Genomic DNA, 25304 nt, shown 5'->3' on the forward strand with positions numbered 1-25304 from the left:
TCGTTCTCATCACTAATTCGCGGATCCCACGTCGATGATCCATATCTTTTTGCCATCTCTCCAAACATTTTTTGGTCCTTCGAGCCGGATCAGTCGCGAATCGAGTCAAATCTTTCAAATCGTTGCGACTTACGGGAAAACGAATTAGCTAGTGAGTGAAACGGAACTATCGCGTGTGCATCAAGTTGCGAAGGTTCACGTTATCAAAGTGAACAATCTCGTTATCGGTGAAAACCATCAACAAAAATCAGTCGCGTCCGTTAAATTCAAACGTGCGGTGTCCTCTGTAGTGACCGTGACTAAGATCTGAGCGTCAACAACACCGATCTCTCGAAGTGTGAATCGCGTCGCGCTACTATCAGTGTGTTTGTGTCTCGTTCGTGAAAACTCAGTTCGCCGCGTGAGTTTAAATCCTCTAGTACATCAACATGTCGATCGAAGAACATATCGAACGTCAAAACGACTACATTTGGCGCATCTCTCGTGCCGTCGACAACCTGCGCAAGCTCGGCGAGGCAAAAATCACTTACGGGCAGGTGAAGTCGCGGCTTAATGCTTCAAATTCAAGTTGGAATAAGTTCCAAGAGAATCACGAAAAGATCAGCGAGATCAAGTTCGCAGCAAAAGGTGATCAACTCGACGCGATCAAAAAGCTTTCGTACTTCGCGAAAGATTATTACGGGCTGTGTGAAGAGCACTTCTTGAGCGGCGAAGGGGTGATGCTTGATCTTCTCGAATCGCTAAAGCCTGCGTCTGCAGCAACCGCGCAAGCCGCTGCAGCTCCTCAAGACGCACCAGCAGGAGGATCATCAAGACGGTTACCGCGTATCGAACTGCCCACTTTCGCCGGCAGCTACTCAGAATGGAAGCCGTTTCACGACCTCTTCTCGTCGATGGTTCGCGAAAATTCGCAACTTTCGGAAGTGGAAAAGCTGCACTACCTCAAAACCAGTGTGACCGATGAACCGTTACAACTGATCAAAAACATTTCCCTCACAGCAGAAAACTTCCCTCGAGCTTGGGAAACTCTCGTCTCACGATACGAAAACAAGCGGCTTCTGACTGATTCTCATCTCGCGACACTTTTCGCGATTCCTCGTGTCACTAAAAAATCATCATCGGAACTAAAGAGCTTGCACAGCAACACTTGCGAAGCTCTTGGCGCGCTCGAACTTCTCGATAGTCCCGAGAAATTAGAGGATCACATCATCGTGCACATGACGATTCGCAAGCTCGACCCAGCATCTCTCGAAGAGTGTGAGAAAAGTGTTAGCGAGAAACTCGAGCCCCCCACGTTTGCGGAGCTCAAGGCGTTTCTCATCGGTCGCATCCACACCCTCGAAGCCGTGGAGCAAGCTCATGCTCACAATCAAATCGCGACGTCGAAACCGCACTCATCGCAAGGAAGGTCAAATCTTCAGACGACAAGGTCACATACAGCGCAATCAAATGAACAGTCGTGTGCTTGTTGCAAAGGCAACCACTACATCGCGTTCTGTTCGACCTTTCGCGACAAATCTCTGGATCAAAGAAGGGAAGTGGTTTCTGCGAAAAAGCTTTGCTTCAATTGTCTCGGTCCACATCAGCAGAAGGACTGTCGATCCAACAAAACGTGTCGCGTGTGCAACGGTCGACATCATTCCTTGCTGCATCGAAACTCTTCTTCAATCTCGACAGCTGCCAACAGCGGCACATCTCAAGGACAGGCCGCAGTAGCGCAACCTGCAGTGCAGAACGCACCGATCTCGAACAGCGCCTCTCAGGTGAGCAACCACTCAGCTCAGCCTACAATGATCAAGCGCTCTCCAGTTCTTCTCGCCACAGTGCAATTGATCGCTTCGAATCCGGAGACTGGAGAAAGAATCATCGCTCGCGCTCTACTCGATCAAGGATCCGAAAGTTCATTCGTCACGGAGTCGCTAGCGCAACAATTGCGACTACGTCGGCATCAAGCAACGATACCGATCATTGGCGTCGGAGCTCATCAATCGGCAGTGACTCGCGGCATCGCGACATTGCAACTCCAATCTCGTGCTCACACCTCGTTCTCATGTCAGGTGGAGGCACTCGTGCTTCCACGACTCACATCGTATCTACCCTCATTTCGACTTCTCGTCGAAGACTGGCCTCATCTACGAGGACTCAACCTCGCGGATCCAAGCTTTGCACATCCCAGTCAAATCGACGTAATTCTCGGAGCTGACATCTACAGCAACATCATTGGTCAAGGAGTTAGAAGAGGAGCACCAGGAACACCAATCGCGCAAGAAACTCAGTTCGGTTGGGTCCTCTCCGGCTGCGTTTCAGAGGAAGCAGCAAGCCCCTCGTATGGCGCAATCCAAGGCTTCCAATGCTCCCTCGATCACGAACTGCTCGATCTCGTGCAGCAGTTTTGGAAGCAGGAAGAAGTGTCGAAACCTTTGGCACTAACTTCCAAAGAAGAGCGTTGTGAGCAACACTTTCGCGAAACGGTTTCTCGAACTGCGTCCGGTCGTTACGTAGTTCGGCTGCCGCTCAAAGACAATTCGGTAGAGCTCGGCAACTCGCGGAATCCCGCGCATCAAATGCTCCTTCGTTTGGAGAAACGGTTCGGTAGCGACGCGAAACTCAAGGAGGCTTACTCGAGCTTCCTTCGTGAATATCGTGAACTCGGGCACATGCGTCGCGCTATCAATACACCTGAAGACAATTCCCGCGTGTTTTATCTTCCCCATCACGGTGTAGTTCGCGACAGCAGTTCAACAATAAAGTTGCGTGTCGTGTTCAACGGGTCTCAAAGAACCAACCTCGGACTCTCTCTCAATGACAATCTTCTCGTCGGTCCAAAAGTGCAAACCGACCTCGCGGACGTTCTCTTACGCTGGCGACAATATCCAGTCGCGTTCTCATCAGACATCGTCAAGATGTACCGACAAATTTTGGTCCACAATGATGACCAAGATTTTCAGCGAATCCTCTGGAGGGAAGAACCAGAGCTACCGATTGAAGAATATCAACTGACTACGGTAACGTATGGTCTTGCAAGCGCTCCATATCTCGCGATCCGTGTTCTTCATCAACTCGTTCAGGACGAAGGTAAGCAGTATCCCTTTGCGAGCCACGTCATTCTCGAGAACACGTACGTCGACGACATCCTCTCAGGAGCAGAGGACGTTGATCAAGGTCGCGAGAAAATAAACGAACTCAATCAATTGCTCAAGGCGGGCGGCTTTGAACTTCAAAAGTGGACTTCAAGCCACCCAGAAACTCTCGTTGACATTTCTCGAGACCATCAAGAGATCGCGATGCATCTGAATCTCGATCAAAGTCCATTCTTTCGGGCTCTCGGTCTTGCGTGGAGACCAGACATCGACGCGTTCGCGTTCTCTCCGCAAATTCATCAAACTCGGGACAATTTCACGAAACGAAAAGTTCTCTCACAAACCGCGCAGCTCTTTGATCCTCTCGGATGGCTCTCGCCGATCACGATCAGAGCCAAAATCTTTATGCAGGAATTGTGGGCACTCGGTTTCGACTGGGACGAGCCGCTCTCAACTTCATTATCCTCGCGATGGATCGAGTTTCTACAAGATCTTCAAGGCATCTCAGCTATCACCATCCCACGATGGATCGGGTCAAGTTCAGCATCTCTCGGGATAGAGATCCACGGTTTCGCGGACGCCCCTCAAAGTGCATTAGGCGCAGTGATCTACGCGCGAACGTATATCAACACTCACGAAGTGCGCGTTTCACTAGTGTGCGCGAAAACTAAAGTAGCGCCGCTAAAGAAAGTGACAATTCCTCGTCTCGAACTCTGCGCCGCGAATCTTCTCGTCCGGTTGATGTGTCATGTGGAAAAGACTCTTAATTTCGAAAACATCCCGGTTTATCTGTGGACGGATTCCACAGTCGCGCTCGCGTGGATCAAAAGCCACCCATCGCGGTGGAAGGAATTCGTTCGTAATCGCGTAACGGAAATCCAAGAGTTCGCGCGCGCTCGTTGGTATCACATCTCGGGTTTTGGAAACCCCGCTGATCTTGCGTCTCGTGGTACATCTCCGGAGCAACTTCAAAAATCAGAACTTTAGACCTTCGGACCATCCTGGCTCTCGAAGCCTTCTGTCAATTGGCCATCCTTATCTCCGCGACCGGAAGAAAACATTCATCTCGAGGAAAGAAAAGGGCTGTCGACGCACATCGCAACAGCTAAGCCGCTACAAATCTGGGATCTCGTCGATCGCTACTCAAAACTATCGACTCTCCTCAAAGTCACATCATTCTGTAAACGCGCAGCAAATCGGTTCCTCGCGAAGACGACATCGAATCGCGTAAACACGTCTATCACTGTCGGACCAATCTCTACTCTCGAATTGAGCGACGCTCAACTGTTTTGGACCAAGGTGACCCAGCAGGCGTACTTTGCAGAAGAAATTCACCAAATCGAGACAAGCTCAAGTCTCACTCGAAGTCATCCACTATCGCGACTCACGCCGTTCATCGATTCGAACGGATTCCTCAGAGTCGGTGGTCGACTGAATCACTCATTGCTTTCGTATGACGAAAAGCACCCGTTCATCTTGCCTCGCGAATCATCGTTCTCCACATTGATCATCGATCATCATCATCGGTTGACGCTCCACGGAGGTCCGCAACTCACTCTCGCTACAATCCGACAGCGGTACTGGATCCTGGGAGGAAGAGTACCGATCCGCATGTTCATACATCGTTGCGTTCCTTGTGCGCGTCATCGCGCCACCCTCAGCAGCCAACAGATGGGCCAACTCCCTCAGTCTCGAGTCACGCAATCAAGGCCGTTTCTTCACTCTGGCGTTGACTACGCTGGTCCATTCTCGATTCGAGCCTCCCGCGGAAGAGGAGCGAAATCATGCAAGGGATATATCGTTATCTTCATCTGCTTCACGACCTCGGCTGTGCATCTCGAGCTAGTTTCGGACTACACGACGGAGGCATTCATCGCGGCGTACAAACGCTTCACATCTCGACGAGGAATTTGTGCCTCAATCGCAAGCGATTGTGGAACGAATCTCGTCGGCGCAGACTCAGAACTTCGCCGTCTTCTCGCTGCATCGTCAAAGGAGTTCGCAGAAATCGCAAACACCCTCGCATCACACGGAACCCAGTGGCGGTTCAATCCTCCCTCCGCGCCTCATTTCGGTGGAAAATGGGAAGCCGGAGTGAAATCAGTCAAATTTCACCTCAAACGAGTCATCGGAGAAGCTACTCAAACGTTCGAGCAATTCGCGACGTTCCTCACGCAAGTAGAAGCCACGCTTAATTCTCGACCTCTTTGCGCTATCTCGGACGATCCACGGGATCCAAGTGCCTTGACTCCAGGACACTTTCTCGTCAGCTCAGCATTGAACACAATTCCTGAGCCGTCACTCATCGAGGTGCCAGTTCAACGGCTATCGCATTGGCAACACTCGCGTCAAATGCTGGAGCATTTTTGGAAACGGTGGAGTACGGAGTATCTTCAGTCCTTCCAAAACCTCTCGAAATGGCAGACTCATCACGGGAACATCAAAATCGGATCCATCGTTCTCGTAAAAAACGAAAATCTACCTCCATCTGTGTGGCCCCTCGCGAAAGTGATCGAAGTGCATCCGGGAACCGACGGTCTCGTTCGCGTTGTGACCGTTAAAACGAAATCCTCTGTGTTAAAACGTCCAATCGTAAAATTGTGTGTGCTTCCAGTGTCCTCTTAAGACAATTATTGACTCTAAGAATAAATAACGCACGGCGGGCGGCATAATCTAATTTCGCGATCGTTACCGATAGCGAAGCGGGCGGTATGTTTCGGCAAGATGTCGAATAGTTGAATGTGTGTCTCGCGACACTCAAAATCGTCCTCGCACATGTGTTACGTCCCGAGAGGAACGTTTCGAGTCGATTCTGATTCGCCGCGTGATTTAAATCGTTCTCCTGACTTACGTGGTTGGTGTATGTAAATCTCGGGAATCCGCTGATCAGCTCCTCAGATCTTCTCGTTTAACTCGCCTACAATTCTGAAAGTTCGTTAGGTAGGGCTCGTGCCAACCATCACTATGCGTGATTGAAATAATTGTTTATGACAACACTTGGGTTAATTACACATTTATTAACGGTCTCCTTCCAGTTCTCGATGGTAGGTTTACAATCGTGGTACAGATTGGTGTTAATCACTATCGCAGTGACAAACTGTCACAAGTCTCGAAGGTTCTGAATGACTTATATTGATTTTATTCTAGGATTTTGGTAGAGATCTGATCTGTTCTCTATGATGTCTGAAGTTCTTCTGATCTATTCTATTTTCTGGGGAGGTTGAATTAGAGGAAAAGTAGGAGGAGTTCAAAAGGAGTCGCGGTTTCTCGCGGGTCTCGGATGATTGGTCAAAGATGATGAAATAATTGAGGGTAGGATTTCTGATTCGTGCATGAGATCTCGGTGGTGGATTAGCGCGAGGTAGTTGGTTTAGAGAAGCAAGCGGCGAATCGCTGATTGGTCTTGTTATCGTTAAAATAAGGGCGCTATCCTGGATTCTGGGAATAGGGGTTTCTTTATTTGTGAATTATCCGTGATTTCTCTTCCCATGTTTCCGGTGTTTAGTCTACTCGATTATCTTAATTACTGCAGGTGTTTATTACTTTGAGTTATTACGGTTGAGATCGTAAATCAAAGGTTTTATGTGAAAGCTAATGTTGAAAGGTATAACGGTTAAATGGGAAAAAATATATACCATGTATGTTATGAATATGACTGATAAAATAACGGTTAATCTAGCGTATGAGGACTATCGATATAAGAATTTGATCGTTATTATGGTAACTATGTGTGTTAGTATTAATCTACGACTATCGGTAAGAGCACGTAAGACTCTCGTATGGTAACTGCACGCTGGTCAGGTAGGGCGCAGGGAGGGCGCCGCCGTGGATACCGGCTGGCACGTAACACATGTACGCACACTCGCGTGCAATGTTTACTTGCCGTCTCTGCGTCAAATCTCGCCGCTTGCCCGTGTCGCGACTCAAAACCCATCAGCTGTATCTCATGTATTGTCTACTATCTCGAAATCATGTATGTGTATAATCTATGTGTTCTCTCGCTCTGTAAAATCCTCACTTTCTGTAACGTTCTCTTGCGATACGGTTTGTATCGCCTCATCGAAACCAATAAAAATCTCGTTTATCGGTATTCATTATCTCTCTCCATCTCTACATCATTTCGTTTCATTCACACTCGTTCTCATCACTAATTCGCGGATCCCACGTCGATGATCCATATCTTTTTGCCATCTCTCCAAACAGTTTTCTGATTTTAAATATTGTTTGAATTCTCCCGAGTTTATACCTTCATATTGGTCTGTGAACAACGTTCCTAGATCGTGTTTATTTTTTATCGCTTTTACCAATTTTATGAAATCTCTGGCACTTTGCGTTTTTGAAGTTTCAATGAACGCATACCTTGCGAAGTGATCAAAAATCAGTGTAAGTATTTTTTGTACTTCTACTTTCTGCAAAACCTCATACTGTGTCCAGAGAAATTATTTCCAATGGTTTTTTCGCGGATTCTAATTGTGAAAGCGGAGCTTTGTAATTCGCAATTCTGGATTTATTTTTTGTACATGTCTCACATGTGCGACATGTTATTTTTATATGTTTGTGCATATTCTTAAGATAAAATTTTCTTGTTATTGTTAGTGTTAATTGTTTTACTCCCACATGACCCTGTTTTTCATGCACGGTTTTTATTAATTCAATGCTGAATTCTTCGGTTATCCAAATTTTCATCCTATTATTTAAAAATCTGTCAATTATGTTATTCTGAATATTACACTTTTTGTCTATTTTCAGTTGCATTTGGTTATTGATTATATCAGTTATGTTAATAAAACTTACAAGTTTGATTATCGAATGTTCACGGCTGCTTTCCCGTTCCTGTAGGACTGGATTTCTAGATAGGCAGTCTGCTTCCAGATTTTCTTTACCTGGGTTATATATTATTTCAAAATTAAATTGTGATATGTAATTCAAGATTTCTCGTAATTCCGGATCTTTACAATTGTTAATATTAAAGTGTTGTAATGGTTTGTGGTCCGTATAAATGATGAATTTATGACCCATTGGGTAATATTGCCAGTACAAGATGGCTTCTTTGATTGCTAAGTATTCTATGTAGATAGCTTTTTTCGTTTTTTGTCGTTCTGTTAATTTTCGAGAGAAATAGAATACAGGTTTTGTATCGTGCCTACACGGCAGAGTTACTTGTATTGGGATACACTCATGTGATTACGTGTGACACACACCTTCAAATCTGTGCAGAACTCGAAAACAATGGCTACACGGAAAAAAAAATTCTGTTCGGCGAGCTGTATTCTACAGCTCCAGTAACTATACGCACTCTACGGTCTATCTTGTAGTTACAGCAACTATATATTAGTCAGCTCTGATAGCTGCAAGTTGTTCAGCTCTCACAACTGAATGGTTTTGCTCTAAGAGCTGTAAGTTGCGCTGTGCTCTGGTGCGTTGACATATTTCATAACCTTCAAATTTCATGAGTATGATTTAAATACAGTTGATAGATAATTGTTTAAATAGTCCATTCAAATATGTAAATGACACTGAATAAATAATGATAATAATGATGAAAAATAATACTAATAGCAATATAATTGTACTATTTAATAATAAGCGCTGTGAGCGGAGCCGAAAAATTCTGGTCTAGCTCTTCGAACGAAGCTGTTTAGCTGAGAGAGCTGAACAACGTACAGCTATGACAGCTGACTAACAGTCAGTTATACGAACCCTGCAGTGCTCTTCCAATAACAGAACGTTTAGTTCGACGAACTGTTTACAAGTAACTATCTAATATTTAGTTCCACGAGCTGAATTTTTTTTTCCGTGTACCTGACATGCGCAGTACGGTAAGTCGGAGAAACGCCGGGTCAACACGTGCTGGCACAAGCAGTTGCTTGATACGCGTGAGCCAGACAGCACTCTGGCTCCTCTTCAACTTGGTGAGCCTATAATTCGAATCTCTGATTTGAACTGACGCTAAGTAGTATTTGTGACGATGGTTGTGTTGATACATAACTGAGAGACAACGCCACTGCGGCATAAGAGGGTCGACACTCGTCGTCACTCCATGACATAGCGCCTCTCGGCCATTCAAATAGCGCCTCTCGGCCGTTTCATCTCTCTCTTGTATTCCCACTGGGGAATTGATTATCGCCTTGATAATTATCGTGTAACTAGCTTCCACGCTAGCATCTTGTAAGGCGGTTGAGCTCACCCCTATTGTGTCTTCACTCGAAGCGTCACAATTCTCTCTCTAGATACATCCAGTGCACACATCCACTCATAAATCTGACATTCATTCACATACATTGTACACGATTTCGAGGAGGTTTTTACTCAGTTCTTGCTCAGGTTTTCCTCCTCTGGGGCAATAAACCATCTTTGATTGACCCCCAAACCGAGTGGATTTATTTAAAATACCGAACCTTGCCCATATCAATAATTGTTATAAGTATTAATTTCAAAATGAAAGGGAAGTACGGGAATTAATCCTGGTGGTCAATTTCCGACAAAACAGGTTTTAATGTCTTGTCTGCTTGCGGTTGTTTCAAAATTGCACCTACACCTTGTAAGCTAGCATCAAGGTGAATATAAATCTGACTATCCGGATAAAATATAGCTAAAATCGGTTCCAAGCACAACCAGTTTTTCACTTTTTCATAATTTTCCTGGCAAGTTTCTGACCATTTAAATTCCACGTTGTTTCTCAGTAGATTATGGAATGGTTCTAGTGCTATTGAAGCTTTAGGGATATATTGTAAATAAAAGTTTACTTTCCCCAAAAATTGTCCGATGTTTTTTTTTTCTCAGGTGTAGGAAAGTTTTTGATCGCGATCACGTTATTGTTCAGGGGCTTTATACAATTAAAGCCTATTTCGTGTTCCAAATATATAATTATATCTTATGCGAACAAACATTTGGGTAAATTTAACTTGAAACCATTATTGAATAACATTTTCAAAACCAATTCAATATGCCTCAGATGATCTTCGTAATTTTCTGAATAAATCAAAATTTCACACAAAAGTATACGTAAAAAAATCTGCAAAAATTTTAGCATACATTTTTTCTCAACTTTCAGCTGATAATAAGTATTGGTCTTAAAATAAAATCTTCCAAATATCGAACCTAAAGATCGTAAAAAATAATTCAATAGATATTTTGATTTTTTCAAACTTAACACATTCACTCATGGAAAATCGTGTTTTTGTCTGCTTTGTCTAGAATTATATAGAACTTTTGATGATAAGTTTTACATCCCAGGAAGTAATTAAAAATAATTTATGTTGAAATTGTACATTATTGCTACAGTATTCTATAGGTTAATATACCGAAGCTATGTGTATCGTAGATACTGGGATAAGACTCGCTTATCCAAGCCAGTAGAATAAGTACTTCTTTGAATATTATACGATATTAATCATAAATTCCGATGGCAATGTAATACCGAACTCCTAAAGTATGTACCGATAATATTATAAATTGATAATTAAATCGGTTTTAAAATGACTCCAAATTTGGCCTGTCTTACAACTATTGAAATAACGTTTTAAAGTTCTTGGGCGTTCTTGATCTTTAACACTCTAAGTAATAGTAATAATAATAATAGTCACGACACTTCCTTATCCGAAATGGAGAAGTTATGGGCGCAACGCTTACACAGGGGATTAATGTAAATTGTTGAAAATAATATTTTTTCTCAAATTATAATATTATCTGATTAAAGTTATTCTTGGATATGAAGGTCACAACTCAAAACACTTTTTATCGTGTTAACGTTTCGGCCGTGGTGGGAGCCCTCCTCAGAACAATTTTATTTAAATATCTGTCACGAACAAAATAAAAATGATATACAAATAGGTTTGACAAAGTAAGACATATTGATGTAACTGATATGCAAGGTGTTGAAGAAGTATAAAAGAGAGATTACCTCATATGTGATAACACTTCCAATTAATTAATGCGTGTTGATAATTAAGAATAAATAGAACAAATAGGCAAAAACGACAGAAAACGAAACACACTGCGTTCGCGACACGTAACTCCCACGAATTCATATTTATAGTTGGTTTGTTAAAAGAATTAAAATGCACAGCCGTTATGGTTGAGTCAGAGCACATAAGCACAGTGGAACGTCTAATGTGTAGTGGGAAGAGGTCGATCTCAATAGTTATCAGTTCTTCTCAACTGCAAGAAAAGATCGATTCTACCAACTCACTTAAAATTCCCTAAGCTTATTTCGAACGGTATTAATTTTAAAATGTCTAAAAAAAAAAAAAAACTGATAACTATTGAGATCGACCTCTTCCCACTACACATTAGACGTTCCACTGTGCTTATGTGCTCTGACTCAACCATAACGGCTGTGCATTTTAATTCTTTTAACAAACCAACTATAAATATGAATTCGTGGGAGTTACGTGTCGCGAACGCAGTGTGTTTCGTTTTCTGTCGTTTTTGCCTATTTGTTCTATTTATTCTTAATTATCAACACGCATTAATTAATTGGAAGTGTTATCACATATGAGGTAATCTCTCTTTTATACTTCTTCAACACCTTGCATATCAGTTACATCAATATGTCTTACTTTGTCAAACCTATTTGTATATCATTTTTATTTTGTTCGTGACAGATATTTAAATAAAATTGTTCTGAGGAGGGCCCCCACCAGGGCCGAAACGTTAACACGATAAAAAGTGTTTTGAGATGTGACCTTCATATCCAAGAATAACTTTAATCAACAAATCTCCAAGGTCAAGATAAATCTTCTTTATAATATTATCTGCACGTATTACATAGTATTTATTTGGAAGTTCATAATTAAAAACAAATATTTATACATGTGCTATGGGTTATTTTTATCCCGTTTTGAGGTTAGAATAAAGGCTCAATTGCGTTTCTCTGTAGAATCAAAAGATTTTTTTTATTCACACTACGTACAATATGGTTCATTTCCTTAAATCTTTCCTGTAGAATCGAAAGAAACAACATTCGAAGCTGTTATTCCAATCAATGTAATTCTGTATGTAGTTCTGTTTACCTTTTGTCTCTTTCCTCCTAACGTCGGTAATATAGATCGCGACCGTAAGAGAAGCGGCGATACGAGTAGACGAGAGTCGCGATTTTCTTTACACGTACTTTAGGGTATTAAACATCTAAAACATGGCGAAAAAATTTGTAATAATATCAGATCGTGATAACAAGAAAAAAAGTTTATCCCAGCAAATGGATAAACAAAGGAGAAATGACTATCTCAATGCCACCGAATGACGTTGGCTTGAACAAATGTCTCAGAGAATTAGACGATCCACAAGATAACTGGATTGAATGTACATTTACAAGAATCGTTAAATATGTATAATGGTACGCTTAACAAAATATGTATTACAAGAGTACTTGTAAACTGATAATGAATGATCTGTTCTTTATAAAGTACGTAGTTTAAATCAACGTTTTTTCGTACAATAAGTAGAAAAGATAAATAAATAGATAAAATAATGCGAATACTTGAAAAAGTAAAAAATTTACTTATGCAAAAGTGAAGGAGTTAATTTAGTTTATCTGTAAAGAACAGCCCATGCGTGGATATACTATTTAATATTCGTCAACAACATGTTTTCAGATAATTATAATGATGCGATACGTGAATCTAAAGTAAATAGTGTCAGCGGCTGGCTAGGGATTGGATCGGGTTGGTTATTAATGATCACTCGGTTGTACCTCGATGACGATGAATATTATGTTATTTATTATTACCGACACAAAACTTAACAATACTGACTGGATAACTAGTTCTAGGTTTATTCTCGTTTATTATATCTCGATCTCTCGTGGAAAACCACCGGCCGACAATACTTGTCTGTTCTTCTCGACTCTCCCTACTCGACTACTCTCGTGCCAACCTCTATACCTCTTGTCTGCTCTTACTAGCAGTGTTGCCAACAATAGCATCGAAGATGTTACTGAACCCAGTGACGAAGAGAAATTAAAGCAGTCTAGAACATTTCGTAGTATAAAACGGGTTATGCAAGACGGTGTTGCACCGTCTGCAAAGAAGCCACGCATTCCACAAATAAAGAACGATAAACCGCCATCACTAGTCGTCGGTAAATTTGTTAGGTCCAAGAAAATTAAAAAAACGCAAAAATCAAAGGATGTCAAATTGGTTAATAAAGATAATTCAAATGGCGATAATTCACGGGAGGATAATGAACATAGCAATCGTTCAGATGGCGATGATTCAAATGAAGATGATATACTTAGCGAACTTTCGCGTGAGGAAAATCAAGATGGCAAACGTTTACATGAGGAAATTAATGAACATCACGAAGAGGAAAATCCAGATGGAGATGGTTTAGCTTGCAATATGCAAAATCTAAATCGCAACAAAGGTATTGAGAATTGGTTCTTAATATTCCAATATGAACAAGTATTTATTAACTTAGTCCATGAAAAAGGCACTTGTTGGCTTCATTAGTATAATTACGTTCTCATTTTCGAATAAAGACGCTCTTTCTTCAACTTACCTTCGTTAAAACAATTTCGTTTGCAAATAAAGGTAATATTAAATTGAATGAATTTTTACATTTTCATAATGAAAACGTTAATAGTTTGTAGGGTATAAATAAATAAAATTGAGATACTGCATTTGCACGTTTCCTCTCTCACCATACCGTCGCACTCTACATGGTCTTCGCTATGATGAGGGGAGAAAGAGAGAGCGCAGGCACACCAGTATGTTCAGTATGTTCACTAATAGTTGAACTTGTTCGATGAGCGCTTGAAATATCGAATATAATTAATAGTATGAAATATATATCAGATAATAGCTATTAATTTCTTTATCATGAAAATTAATGTGTACTATACCTTCAACAAATGCAGTAATCGTTGGTTATGATATTTGTGAAAATTTGTATATCGTGCTTTTCGATAAATCAAGACAACCTCATGTTTGGTTACATTGTTTACGAAAACAACCCGCAAGTAAAATTGGAGTTAAAAAAGTCAAATAAAACTATCAAAATAGTGGCTAAACATCTATTAATTCCACTTGATTCTTGAGAAAAATTGTTTTAATGACAACGAGATCAAGAGCGCGTTTTACCTGAAAACAGTCGCCAGTCGCGCCAAGCCTTTTTCATGGAATATATGTAAGTTTGACGCCTTGCTCAAACCTAGCCGCCTGGTCCGCTGATCATGTGACTAGCGGGCAGGCGACCGAGACACTCGCTACTGACGGCACCGGGCAGTCGTTGACAAGCTGTGCTACGACACAGGCACGCACTCACGACTACCTTTGCTATACCGACAAATTGTGTTGATTCAGGTATGTTAGAACGAATACTTGTACTGGATATTCGTCTGTAACTTATTATTGTATTATTGTTAATAACAGTTGATTACTGCAACAACACGTGTTGTTATCTTAAACCCACACTCCCACAATTTATCTCCTGCAAGTCTCTGAATCGAGATCTCCCTACATATATACTATATAATAATTCCTAAAATGATGTAAATGTAATACATGTTAATATTACATACCAAGAGAATATCTTGAAAGTTAAGACGCGGTCACCGCCGACTCGGCACCACTCACGTTCTTCGTCTGTTTTTCGCCGGCTGGCCATCCCATATTTAATTCTCAACTGCGAAAGGCCGAAAAATGATTGCATCGACGACGACGACGATTATGTTTTCATTTAATGTATGGGGCATTTCCTGTCAAATCGTCCATGAATAATAATTTGAATTTTTATGGGTGATCACACCTAATGTGATAAGCTTTAAGGATTTTTTTCGATTTTCGACCTTTCGCAGTTTGAAATTAAATATCGGATGGCCAGCCTGCAAAAAACAGACGAAGAACGTGAGTGGTGCCGAGTCGGCGGTGACCGAGTGTTAACTTTCAAGATAATCTCTTGGCATCTTTCTATTTAATAAAAAAGTTCTGAACAAATGAAAAAGAAGTAACAACAGGCGAAGAAGATTATAATAACAATAGTATCAAAAAGATTATAATAACAATAGTATACGCATGAAGTTGGCGGTGGAGTGAGAGGCCGAAAACAAAACAAAAAGCATCTAGCAAACAAAACTTCCTTTGACAGCTGTCATCGGCTGTTTATGACAATCTTTGACAAATATCTTTATGAGTATCTGTTTCTGACACGCAAAAAATAAACATGCAAACGAGAATTATCAAGATGATTCCCGACGGGAATTGTCTTTTTCGCCCGCTGGCGTATTGTGTATACGGCACTCAAGATCGACACGCAGAGGTGAGACTGAGTATCGTTTCAAATATATCATACTGGCAAACATGTCAGCAGAAGTAATGAAACAGAACTCGAGGAGAGTTATATCAGAGAAGAAACAGGTTTTTTCGGATCCTGTAAATCCTTGATCCGGTTAACCACCAAGTAAAGCCTTTCCAGTTTCTTTGTAGTTTCGGACATCGTCCTTTCTGTCTTCGAGGTTGAAAGTGCCAGACAGAATCTCCGGGATTAATTTTATATCCCTGGCTCGAATATCATAACGAGTTTTCAATTGATCTGAAGCCATAGAAATTCTACTTATAGCAAAGCTATGAATTTCTTCTACTATGGGGAAAATAATAACTACAGCAAGATTCAACAGTTGCAGACCTGTCATCAAATCAGCATAAATAAATTCACCTGTCTAACAGACACTGTTTAAGGAAGTAGTGAGGCAGGGGCGAAGCCTCTAGTATTTCTAAATAATCAGAATCTGACAGTCGTAAAAACAAAGACGCTTTAGCTAGCAAGGAAAATTCATCGGATAATCTAAATGTACAGTCAATTGATAACAAGTCTAATGATATTAACAGTAAATTAGATCAACTGCTTCGTGAGTACAAAATCATAATAATTTATACTCTTTGACACTTTCTTTAAACGTTGTTATAATTAAATATCGTGATACTCTGAATCTTATAATCGTGAATAATGTACAGTTTGTGAATAAATCTAACTTATTTATAGAAGGAAAAGAAGTCCTGATACAACTGTTAAATAAAATTAACGTTAACCAAACTTGCTTGAAGCTTGAAAACAAATTGAAAAATATTAAGACTGGAAGAACGAATGAGAGTGAAGGATGTACAAAACTATCAGCATCAGAAAGAATATTGATTGAAAAGTTGTTTCCGGTGGATGATAAAAGTGAAACTATGGAAGCTGTTGGAACAGCATTGATGAGAAAGAAAAATGTGACAGCTCCGGTAATTCTTATAATTCTATTACAGTAATATTACCTTCCAGACGACGTGCAATTTTATTCCCAATTATTTGCTAAACTGTATATTAATTATAAGTATAGTACATTTTGATACTAATGCGAGAAAATAATTTCATAACACTCCGTGTGTAAAACGCTTGATTATCGTACGCTAACGTACTTCGATTCGAGCCTTATATACCTTTAAGCACGTATAAACTGCACAACTCATGTTTTTGTGATATTTATTAACAAATAAAAAAAATACTGCTATGTATAACATTTTTACAGATTACATACATCAAAACAATAAAAGGTGAAAATTCCCGTGACGGGATAATCACAATATTACTTAGACTGGCTATTGACGAGGTTCTAGTTAAATATTTCTACAAAGGACAAGAAAAAAATAAAATCACAACGGAGAAAAATAAAAGCTTCAAATATATAATGTTATGCAAGTGCATTTATGGTAAATCATAATTAATTAAAATCAATAGTGCAAAGTTGATCGTATCGATATGACGATAAGAATGTGTAATAAATAATTGAGTAAATTTTATCGTTTCAGAGGCTGTAATGCGAAAATATAATAATGTAGATGAAGCGATCATGAAAGTAAGTGTTTCATCATGGCTTGACTCAGCTGTCACACGATAGAAAAGAAAGCAATGGTAATTAGGCGATAAGCTAACTTTTTTCTGAATTTTGAGTAATCATTTAATGAAAAATGATTTCAGGGGGCCAACGTACACAAAATCAAATAATACTCAGGAGCTGTAAATCTCTCGCGCATAAAACCGCGGATTGAGGTTATATTGTTGTTTATTCTTACGTAGCGTGAGTTCTCTGAGAAGAATAGTATCGTTCAGCAATACCGTGGTCGATATCGGAAAATATTCAACTGACGCAATAAAGAATTCAACGGAAAAGCATATATCAAATGATACAGAAATGGGGTGTTATTTATCGAAATAAAAATCTGAAATTCAATGTGAAATGTCATTAACAAGTGGGAATCTGGACAAACAGAGGTAGGCAAGTGAAAACAACGTTTATTGTGAACAGATTTTTCATTTACATCAGATTAAAAATGCGTTTCATTCACGATTTGGTTCGTGCATTTTATTAGAAGGTAATATCCAAAACTATCGAAAGCTCCTATCTGATAATAATAGCTTCCAATATTGTCAGGTACGAAATAATTCATCGTCTAGCGGAATTAAAGTTGTCAGACATGGAAGCACGTAAGTAAATTTCTAATTCCGTGATCTTTGACTATTATAATATGTTAACATGGACTTAATGATAAAATTATTTTTTTTTTTCAGCAGGCTCAAAGTTTGAACTTTGATTAACACGAGGAGAAATATGGCTTACCTGATGGTCAAAACGTTTCGGTGGCAAAGATCCTGGGTTCTGAAGCGGTGCAATCATTACAACAATCAAACGTGGTTGTTTCGTCAGACATCAGGTGCCAGAGTAAATTTCATCAGTCCATCGCCACCTTCTTAACATCAGTTGAGGCAAAATTAAAGAACGGGATACACTACAGATCATACTGGCTGAATATCTCATCATTTTGCTTTGATCGAGCCAATAGCGATAAGTTTGTTACTTAACCGTTGCTGCCAATTCATTCTACCGAGGAATCACTCTGTGCAACATTGTAATTCAAGCATTATTATTGACCAGAATTGTTTTTCAAAACTTTATACCATTCAATTTGGTATCTTACTTTGACGCTTACTTTCACTCTCTTTGGCAATAAATTCAGATGAATAGTTCTTCAAGTCCTCCATTAGATTTTAGGGTTGAATTTTGTGAGGCAAACTGAACCAATCCAAATCTAGAAATGTTGAATAACTTCAATTAAAAATGTATTTGAACTTAATCTCAGTTGACGGTGTCATCTGGCTAGCTAGTTGCAGTTATCACCCGTGCTTCGGTCTCGTGGAACCCGAGTAAAGTGTAAAGTATGTATTCACTTACTAGTGCACGTTGCTTTGCAAATAATCACTTGGTCTGCTATAGGATTCACTTACTCGCTCACTTTTTAATTGCAATGCAATTTATCGATAGCTTGAAATCAAATCCAATTTGACACTCTTTACGGGGTCCTATGCTAAGACTGAAAGCTTGTGAATCTCCATTTATCGCAATTATGTCTCTATTTCATGTTCGCATTGTCTGGAACAAAAAAAAAACCTCATCCTGAGATTGGAAATGGAACCTGAAACGCAGAAGTCATTCAGTAGCACGAATTGAAAACCAAGAATTTTATAATGGTTTCTGCAACACAGGGACTCTTTCCAAATATCCTTGTTACAAGGTGATGTTCGGAGGACTATGAACTACATTTTTTATCGGATTATATTATTTGGAAAACGAACTTCATGAACTTCTGTTTCGGCAAGGTATCGAATTAGTTAAATGTGTGTCTCGCGACACTCAAAATCGTCCTCACGCATGGACGCACACTCGCGTGCAGTGTTTACTTGCCGTCTCTGCGTCAAACCTCGCCGCTTGCCCGTGTCGCGACTCAAAACCTATCAGCTGTATCTCATGTATGGTCTACTGTCTCAAAATCATGTATGTGTGTAATCTATGTGTTCTCTCGCTCTGTAAACCATTACTCTGTGTAACGTATTCGTGCGATACGGTCTGTATCGCCGCATCAAGATCAATAAAAACCTCGGTTATTGTTAATCATTATCCCTCTCCATCTCAAAATCATTTCGTTTCGTTTACACTCGTCCTCAATCACTAGTTCGCGGATCCTACGTCAATGATCTATATCTTCTTGCCATCTCTCTGAACGACTTCGTTGAAAATCAGATATTCGTTTCTTTTGATGGAACAAGGGATACAATCTTGAATCTGATAAGTCAATATCCTCGTAATAATGTTCTGACATTACTATAAAACATGATTGTCCTTGAAGCTATTTGTGACCTTGAGGCGCATTTTGAGAAAGTTGATTTTCAACTTGTGTCACAGGATATGATCTACGTTCCTGATATCTACGTTCTGGATTAGATTTTCTACGTTTCGAACCGCACTGACACAAAATACAGAAATCATTTTAATAAATATAATATTACATGAATTTTCAATTTGAGTATTAGGTTCCCTTTATTTATTTAGTCGAACATTATTTAAAATTTGCGGAATGAGCTCTGATAATCATTGGAAAATCTTTAATAGTAGTAGCAATAATTTATTGATTGGAAAAAATACATTGACTATCGACTATTTGTAAAAGTTGTTGAACTATTTTCGAGAAAAAAAGATTCACAGTTCTTTTACAGATACTGAGATATTTAAATTTCTTGAACTCTCGGTTTAATGTCTCATTCTCGAAAATGACAAAATTCAATATTACCGACTGTAATAAAAAGAGAGTGAGAAAGTTGCTTAGTTGCTTGAAAGTGGCGATGATTTTCGTACGTGTGATAAATTGAATAGGCAGATAACAGTGAATATTAGAGATGTAATTATTTTGGCCGTATCACCTGTTGAAAGAAAAAAATTTCATTGTTATTTCTAATGTAAAAAATTATAAAAGCGATCAAATAAAGTGTTCCCACCTACCTACTGCATTTCTTCTAAGCACCCAACAATTAAACAGATTTCTCATTTCAGTCGAATAAAACCAATTTTCAAAGAGCATTAGCAACAAGTTTCGAGCGTTATTTGAAGAATCAACTTTCCGAGTCACTACCTCGACTGTTCGAGATTATAACCTCAAAAATTTGTATGAACTACGTCGCCGCCAGAAACGGAATTTGACAGTTGAAACTCGGAGTGGCATGCGCTTTGACTGTATAGTTTCCAGAGATTGTCCCGGTATACTGATTGCCGTCCATTTAACCCAAAGTGACTGATCAAAATATTGATTCACATATTTTTAATAGTTTATCATTACACTATAATAATGAATAGGTTTGTTCCATTATTATAGTACAACATTCAGATAATTAAATTTGAATTTAAAGTAAGAATTAGTTTCAATAATAGAGAGCGAAGATTATTGATTATTATAATTATGCATGTTCTCTAGTGATGTGGCGTAATTTTCGAGCTGATTTCGATAACTTTTTTTTCACAAAATTACAATTTTTTGGACCATATATTACTGGCGCATTGAGCCGATCATTAATAATTTCTTACATTTCATCGTAAATTATTATATTGTTATTCTTTTATAACCCAGTGGACACTGTTAATAGAATGTTAGCTATGGTAAATTATAAGAAAAATGTGAAAAAATCGTCCTTAGGTATTTTGGTATTTCAGTATGACTAATTCTAAAAATAAACTTGACAATCAAGCCTGATCATTAGACGTAAATAAAAATGTTTGTGATAACTACTTGAGGATTTTCAGCGCGTACCTGTCTGTAGGTTAGAATGACAAAAAATGTCCTTCGTTTACTACTTCATAGATTATTTTTGAAACGTAGTTAACAGTTCTTCGAATGTTATGCAAAAGAATAATGTTTATTTATGATGCTATAACTTAATTAACAAGTACAAATATTGGATTACTTAAACCTGATCGAAAAATTTTGAAAATTTTTAGTAATAAATACCAAATGTTCCTGAGTTATGTGCAAGATTGATTAGAAAGTTAATTAAAAAGAAAATCAGGAGAATGTGAAATGGTAATTTGAAAATATAATATTGTTGTAATGAAAGCGTTTATTAAGGTATAATAAATTTTTGTATGTATTATTTACTTATTCTGTAACTTCTTCAAGTCATTTCGGAAGTTTTAACAAACTCAATTTTGAGTAACCTTTCTGGAAATTTTCAGGAAGATCACATGATTTTGAACATTGGTGTAGAATCCTTGCTACATTATTTTAAAAACATTTTTTGAGATGTTTCATTTCAAATTTTATGAGAAAAATTATAAATATTTTTGAAACATTTCAAGAAATCTTTTGCAAGTTCTTGACGTAGACTTTTCAACTTGCATCAATCTTTTTTTCAAATATATCTGAAACGTTTCATAAAACATTCAATAAAAATATTTCTGAAATATTTCAAACAGAGTAAACTACATCTAAAAAAGTCACTTTATAATTCTTGCGACAATATTTTTGAAACATTTCTTGAAAGTATCCCCACTGCGAGGTAGAGGGTACCCGAGTTATTCGGGTGTCGAGGTGAGGAGTCCAGCTTGTGAGCTCGTACCGCCGACACGAAAATAAACAGTGGGCTCCTCTAAAGTGTTCCGTGTATTCAGTGCTACCTCGCCAGTTCCCTCAATTAATGGGCTCTTAGCAGTGGCGACGAGAATGAAATTCAAACAAATTGAACATTTAAATAAATTAAAGGAATGGTGGAGGGAGTTACAAGATGCGGAGACGATATAAACGCTGATAAAGAGCTCGCGAAGTGGGAAGAGATTGGAAAGGAAAAAAAATTCCAATCGGGGCAAGCCGCCTGGATTCAAACGTACTCCAAAGACGAACTATTGGTGATTTTTTCACGATCCGAGGTCGAGTTGCCAACGGGAGCGAAATTAGACTCTGTGCGGAAACTCTTAGTGGAAGCAATGCGTAGTCGCGGAAGGAGAGGACCGGTAAAACGAGGACGGACGAGGCGGTGCGAGAAGAACCGAGGATGGCTCAATTCAACGCCAAGACTATAGAACCATTCAAAAATGGAGCAAAATGGAAAACATTCGAGGACCAATTGGAGGCTTTCATCATCTTAAACGATGTTACCGAAGTCAAAAAGTCAGTATTGCTGATGACACGATTTACTGCGGAGGTCGACGGAGAACTCAAGGCAGCGGTAACCCCTGCGAAACCTTTAACGATGCCCTACGAGACCCTGAAGACTAAATTGGAAGAGTTGTACGCACCCGAAAAAAACATACATCTCGCAAGGTTTACGTTCCGCGGAAGAAGGCAGAAGGAGGATGAGTCTATCGATGAATTTGTAAAAGCACTTCAAATGTTAGTACAAAAATGTAATTTCTCAGCGGTAGAGTTAAAGAATCAATTAAAAGATCGACTGATATCTGGAATGAGGTTGAGAACCGTGCGTTATAAATTATTACAATCGCCAGATTTGGAGTGGGAACAGTCGGTCCAGTTAGCAAAAACCGTCAAACTGGCCGACGCGAAAGCGGAGTCATTGTTATCACCGCAAACTTCAAAACAAGAGGCGACCGAGGCTCCAAGTGTGAACGCTATATGGCATGTCAACAAGGGGCGACAACAGAGAGGCTACAACACACCGTGGCATCGTAGACGTAGAGCAAGCGGCTTCGGCCAAGGACGAGGAACGACGAGAGGAAGAGGAAATCTCCAACAGCGGGCACCGAGCAGCAACGCGCAAGCAGCGTCGAACCCAGCAAGCGAAGAGTGTTACTGTCGTGGGGGAAAGAGACACCCAAGTTACCAGTGTAGCCTACCAAATAAATATTGTGGCGAGTGTGGTAAACAAGGTTATATTTACAAGACGTGTGAAAGAAACAGATATCGACTACCTGCGGCAAACCAAAACTTTATAGACAGCGAACAGATGACTGCGGACGAAACGTCAAACGAAGAACAGCGTTTCACGAGCGATCATTGTCCCGAGGTCGAGGATGGTATGGGTATATACATATATACATGTATATGATGAAAGAGAAAGCAACAACGAACGAAATAGGACCGCACCGCATATAGAAACGATTGAAGTAAATGAAGAATTGTTGAAAATGGAAGTTGATTCTAGTGCGCCGATCTTCGCGATCTCAGTCGGAATATACAAAAAAAAAATTTCTAGTGTTGGGTTAAACACCGCCAAAAGAGAACTTCGCGAAGATGACAAAAAACCGATTGCGGCGGTTGGATATATCGATGTAACAATTTAGCGAAAGAGCGTGAAATCGAATCAAATATTGTATGTCGTGCGAAACGAAGGTCCGCCGATTATTGGCCGAAACTGGATGTCAGATTTGAAAATGTGGCCGCTGACGTTTCACCACGTAACCGAAGATCGCGAAAAGGGGGGCAAGATCCAAACAAAGTAGCCCCGATGATCGCAGTTGAACGAGATTTTCCAAGGGTATTTGTATCACGAACGCCGCACGTATGTATACCAATGTCAATAATGATTAATACCGCTTTTAGAAGAGACGAGGAAGTGTAGCTCTAAATTCATATAATATATTCATGCTACAAAACGTTTCATGGCACGACCAAAGCGCAATGGCGTAATTTACCGTCAGCAACGTTAGCATCTCCGCACCCGCCAGATCCCGTGGTAATCAACACCGGGATGAGGCGAGCGGGGGATCACGCGCTTCAGGAATGAACGTCGCGAGGCAAGCCTTTGTTTCAAAATTGTAAATTCAGCAAAAACCTCGCTCGCTGCTCGACGCTTCAAGGGGTGCGGGACGAGCGAGCGAAGTCAGTCCCGTTAGAGACACGATCAAACCAACGTCAACGGAAACAGGCTACTTCAAAGCTGTCGAGTATAGAGTTATAAGTCTTGGGTCTCCGATGATTAGAGAGAGCATTACTTCGAGGTATTACTACGGTAAACTTGATCCCGCGTGAGCGAGCTAAAATTTCTTCTACTCCTAATTCGAGTAGTGGTTAATATCTCTACAAATTTTCAACACGATTGTCTCATAGATTAACGACAAAATCACGGTTAAAGTCAGTACTGGTAACACGTCTTCCCCATTCCAGGCCAATAAAACGCACACGATTTTTCTTGTCACGACTAACTAAGCCGCGCTAATCTGATGAAAAACTAACATTTGACAGAGCAAAAAATTAGAATTTTTTTTGTCTTGGATTCAAACTTTTTCACTCATAGGACTTTTTGATAAACGCACACAAAGTTCCACATTTATCACGAAATTTCTGGCACGACGGTCGAGAGGGCAGCGTCGCGGCAACGTTACAGTGAGACTGTGTCGGGTGTATATACGTGTACACTTTCGTATCCACTCTGCGACTGCGCGCGGTGTGTATACATGCACACTACTACATCTATTCTGAGACTTTGCCCACTGCTATCCCCAATGTATTCATTGTACCCTACTATATATACTCACCAATTAGATTCGGTGACAATATACATAAAAACTGACAATTTTTCACTAAGAGAAATAATTAATCACATGCTCTTATTCTCAGTCATTTTTATTTGACATCATGTTCTGTTTCACAGATTTATATTCAACGTAGAGTAGAAAAGTAAATTATGCAGTGAATAACAAAATCCAAAACTAAAGAAAATCTTTATAACGGCATAGATCTTTCGTCTTACAAATGTAACAAACTATCACAAGCATATTACAGCTTACCACTCGTTCGCGTAAATCGATTTACGCTAACTAACGTTCTTTGCAAGAAAATCAGTAAGAGCCAGTAATATTCTTTTACGATCGGTGACTAGAGGCTTCTTATTGATCATTCGTTCTGATAGTAAATTAACGACTCCATTTTTTCCACTAGTTTTTTGAACTTTTTTCAGTCTGTCGTACGTAATGCCAGCGCTGGCCGTTTTCTTGAGCATTCCTGCCGATATAACATTTTTTAACGGCTCCAAATAAGGCAATGTCATCGCAACTTATATGTTATGTATGCAATTATTTAATCTTTCAATAAATCGTTTACATGTTGTAAAGAAACTGGCAATGTCAATAGCAACAACGCTGAGTTGTTCCAGTATTTCTACGTCATATAATGTATCGTGAAAACGTGTGTTGGTCTTTGAATTTAGAATATCTTCAGCTAATTTCTCTAGCTTGAACATTCCTGGTCCCTTTCGCTCGAGATAAATTTTTTTCAATAATGGCAACGTATCTGAAAAGCCAACGACAACTGATTGGAAGTCTTCAGTCATCGAATGACCGTTGGCAGCAAGGACTAAACGTGTTGCATAAAATGTGGCATTGTGAGCAACAAGTAGAAAAGGTTTTTCAAATAGTTTTAAGAATTCATAAAAAGCAACCAGCGCATCTCAAATGGGAATTGAATCAACTCT

At 39.7% G+C, this 25304-nt stretch overlaps 1 protein-coding gene across 1 annotated transcript; it reads left to right on the forward strand.

The window, feature by feature from the left end:
• The first annotated feature begins 428 nt into the window (after positions 1-428).
• LOC124302277 (uncharacterized) lies at positions 429-23334 on the forward strand. The gene is made up of 4 exons (XM_046758250.1): positions 429-3770; positions 4068-5319; positions 17071-17075; positions 23176-23334. The coding sequence occupies exons 1-4, from the start codon at positions 429-431 to the stop codon at positions 23332-23334; spliced, it is 4758 nt and encodes a 1585-aa protein (XP_046614206.1).
• Positions 23335-25304: the final 1970 nt, after the last annotated feature.

This window comes from Neodiprion virginianus, chromosome 4 (genome assembly GCF_021901495.1).
Source record: "Neodiprion virginianus isolate iyNeoVirg1 chromosome 4, iyNeoVirg1.1, whole genome shotgun sequence".
NCBI lineage: Eukaryota > Metazoa > Arthropoda > Insecta > Hymenoptera > Diprionidae > Neodiprion > Neodiprion virginianus.

Excerpts from the sequence above, each read along its gene's own strand:
- LOC124302277 (XM_046758250.1), top strand. The coding sequence starts at position 429 with ATGTCGATCGAAGAACATATCGAACGTCAAAACGACTACATTTGGCGC. Across the intron at positions 3,771-4,067 it reads AAGTAGCGCCGCTAAAGAAA|ACCTTCGGACCATCCTGGCT; the intron begins GTGACAATTCCT and ends TCAGAACTTTAG.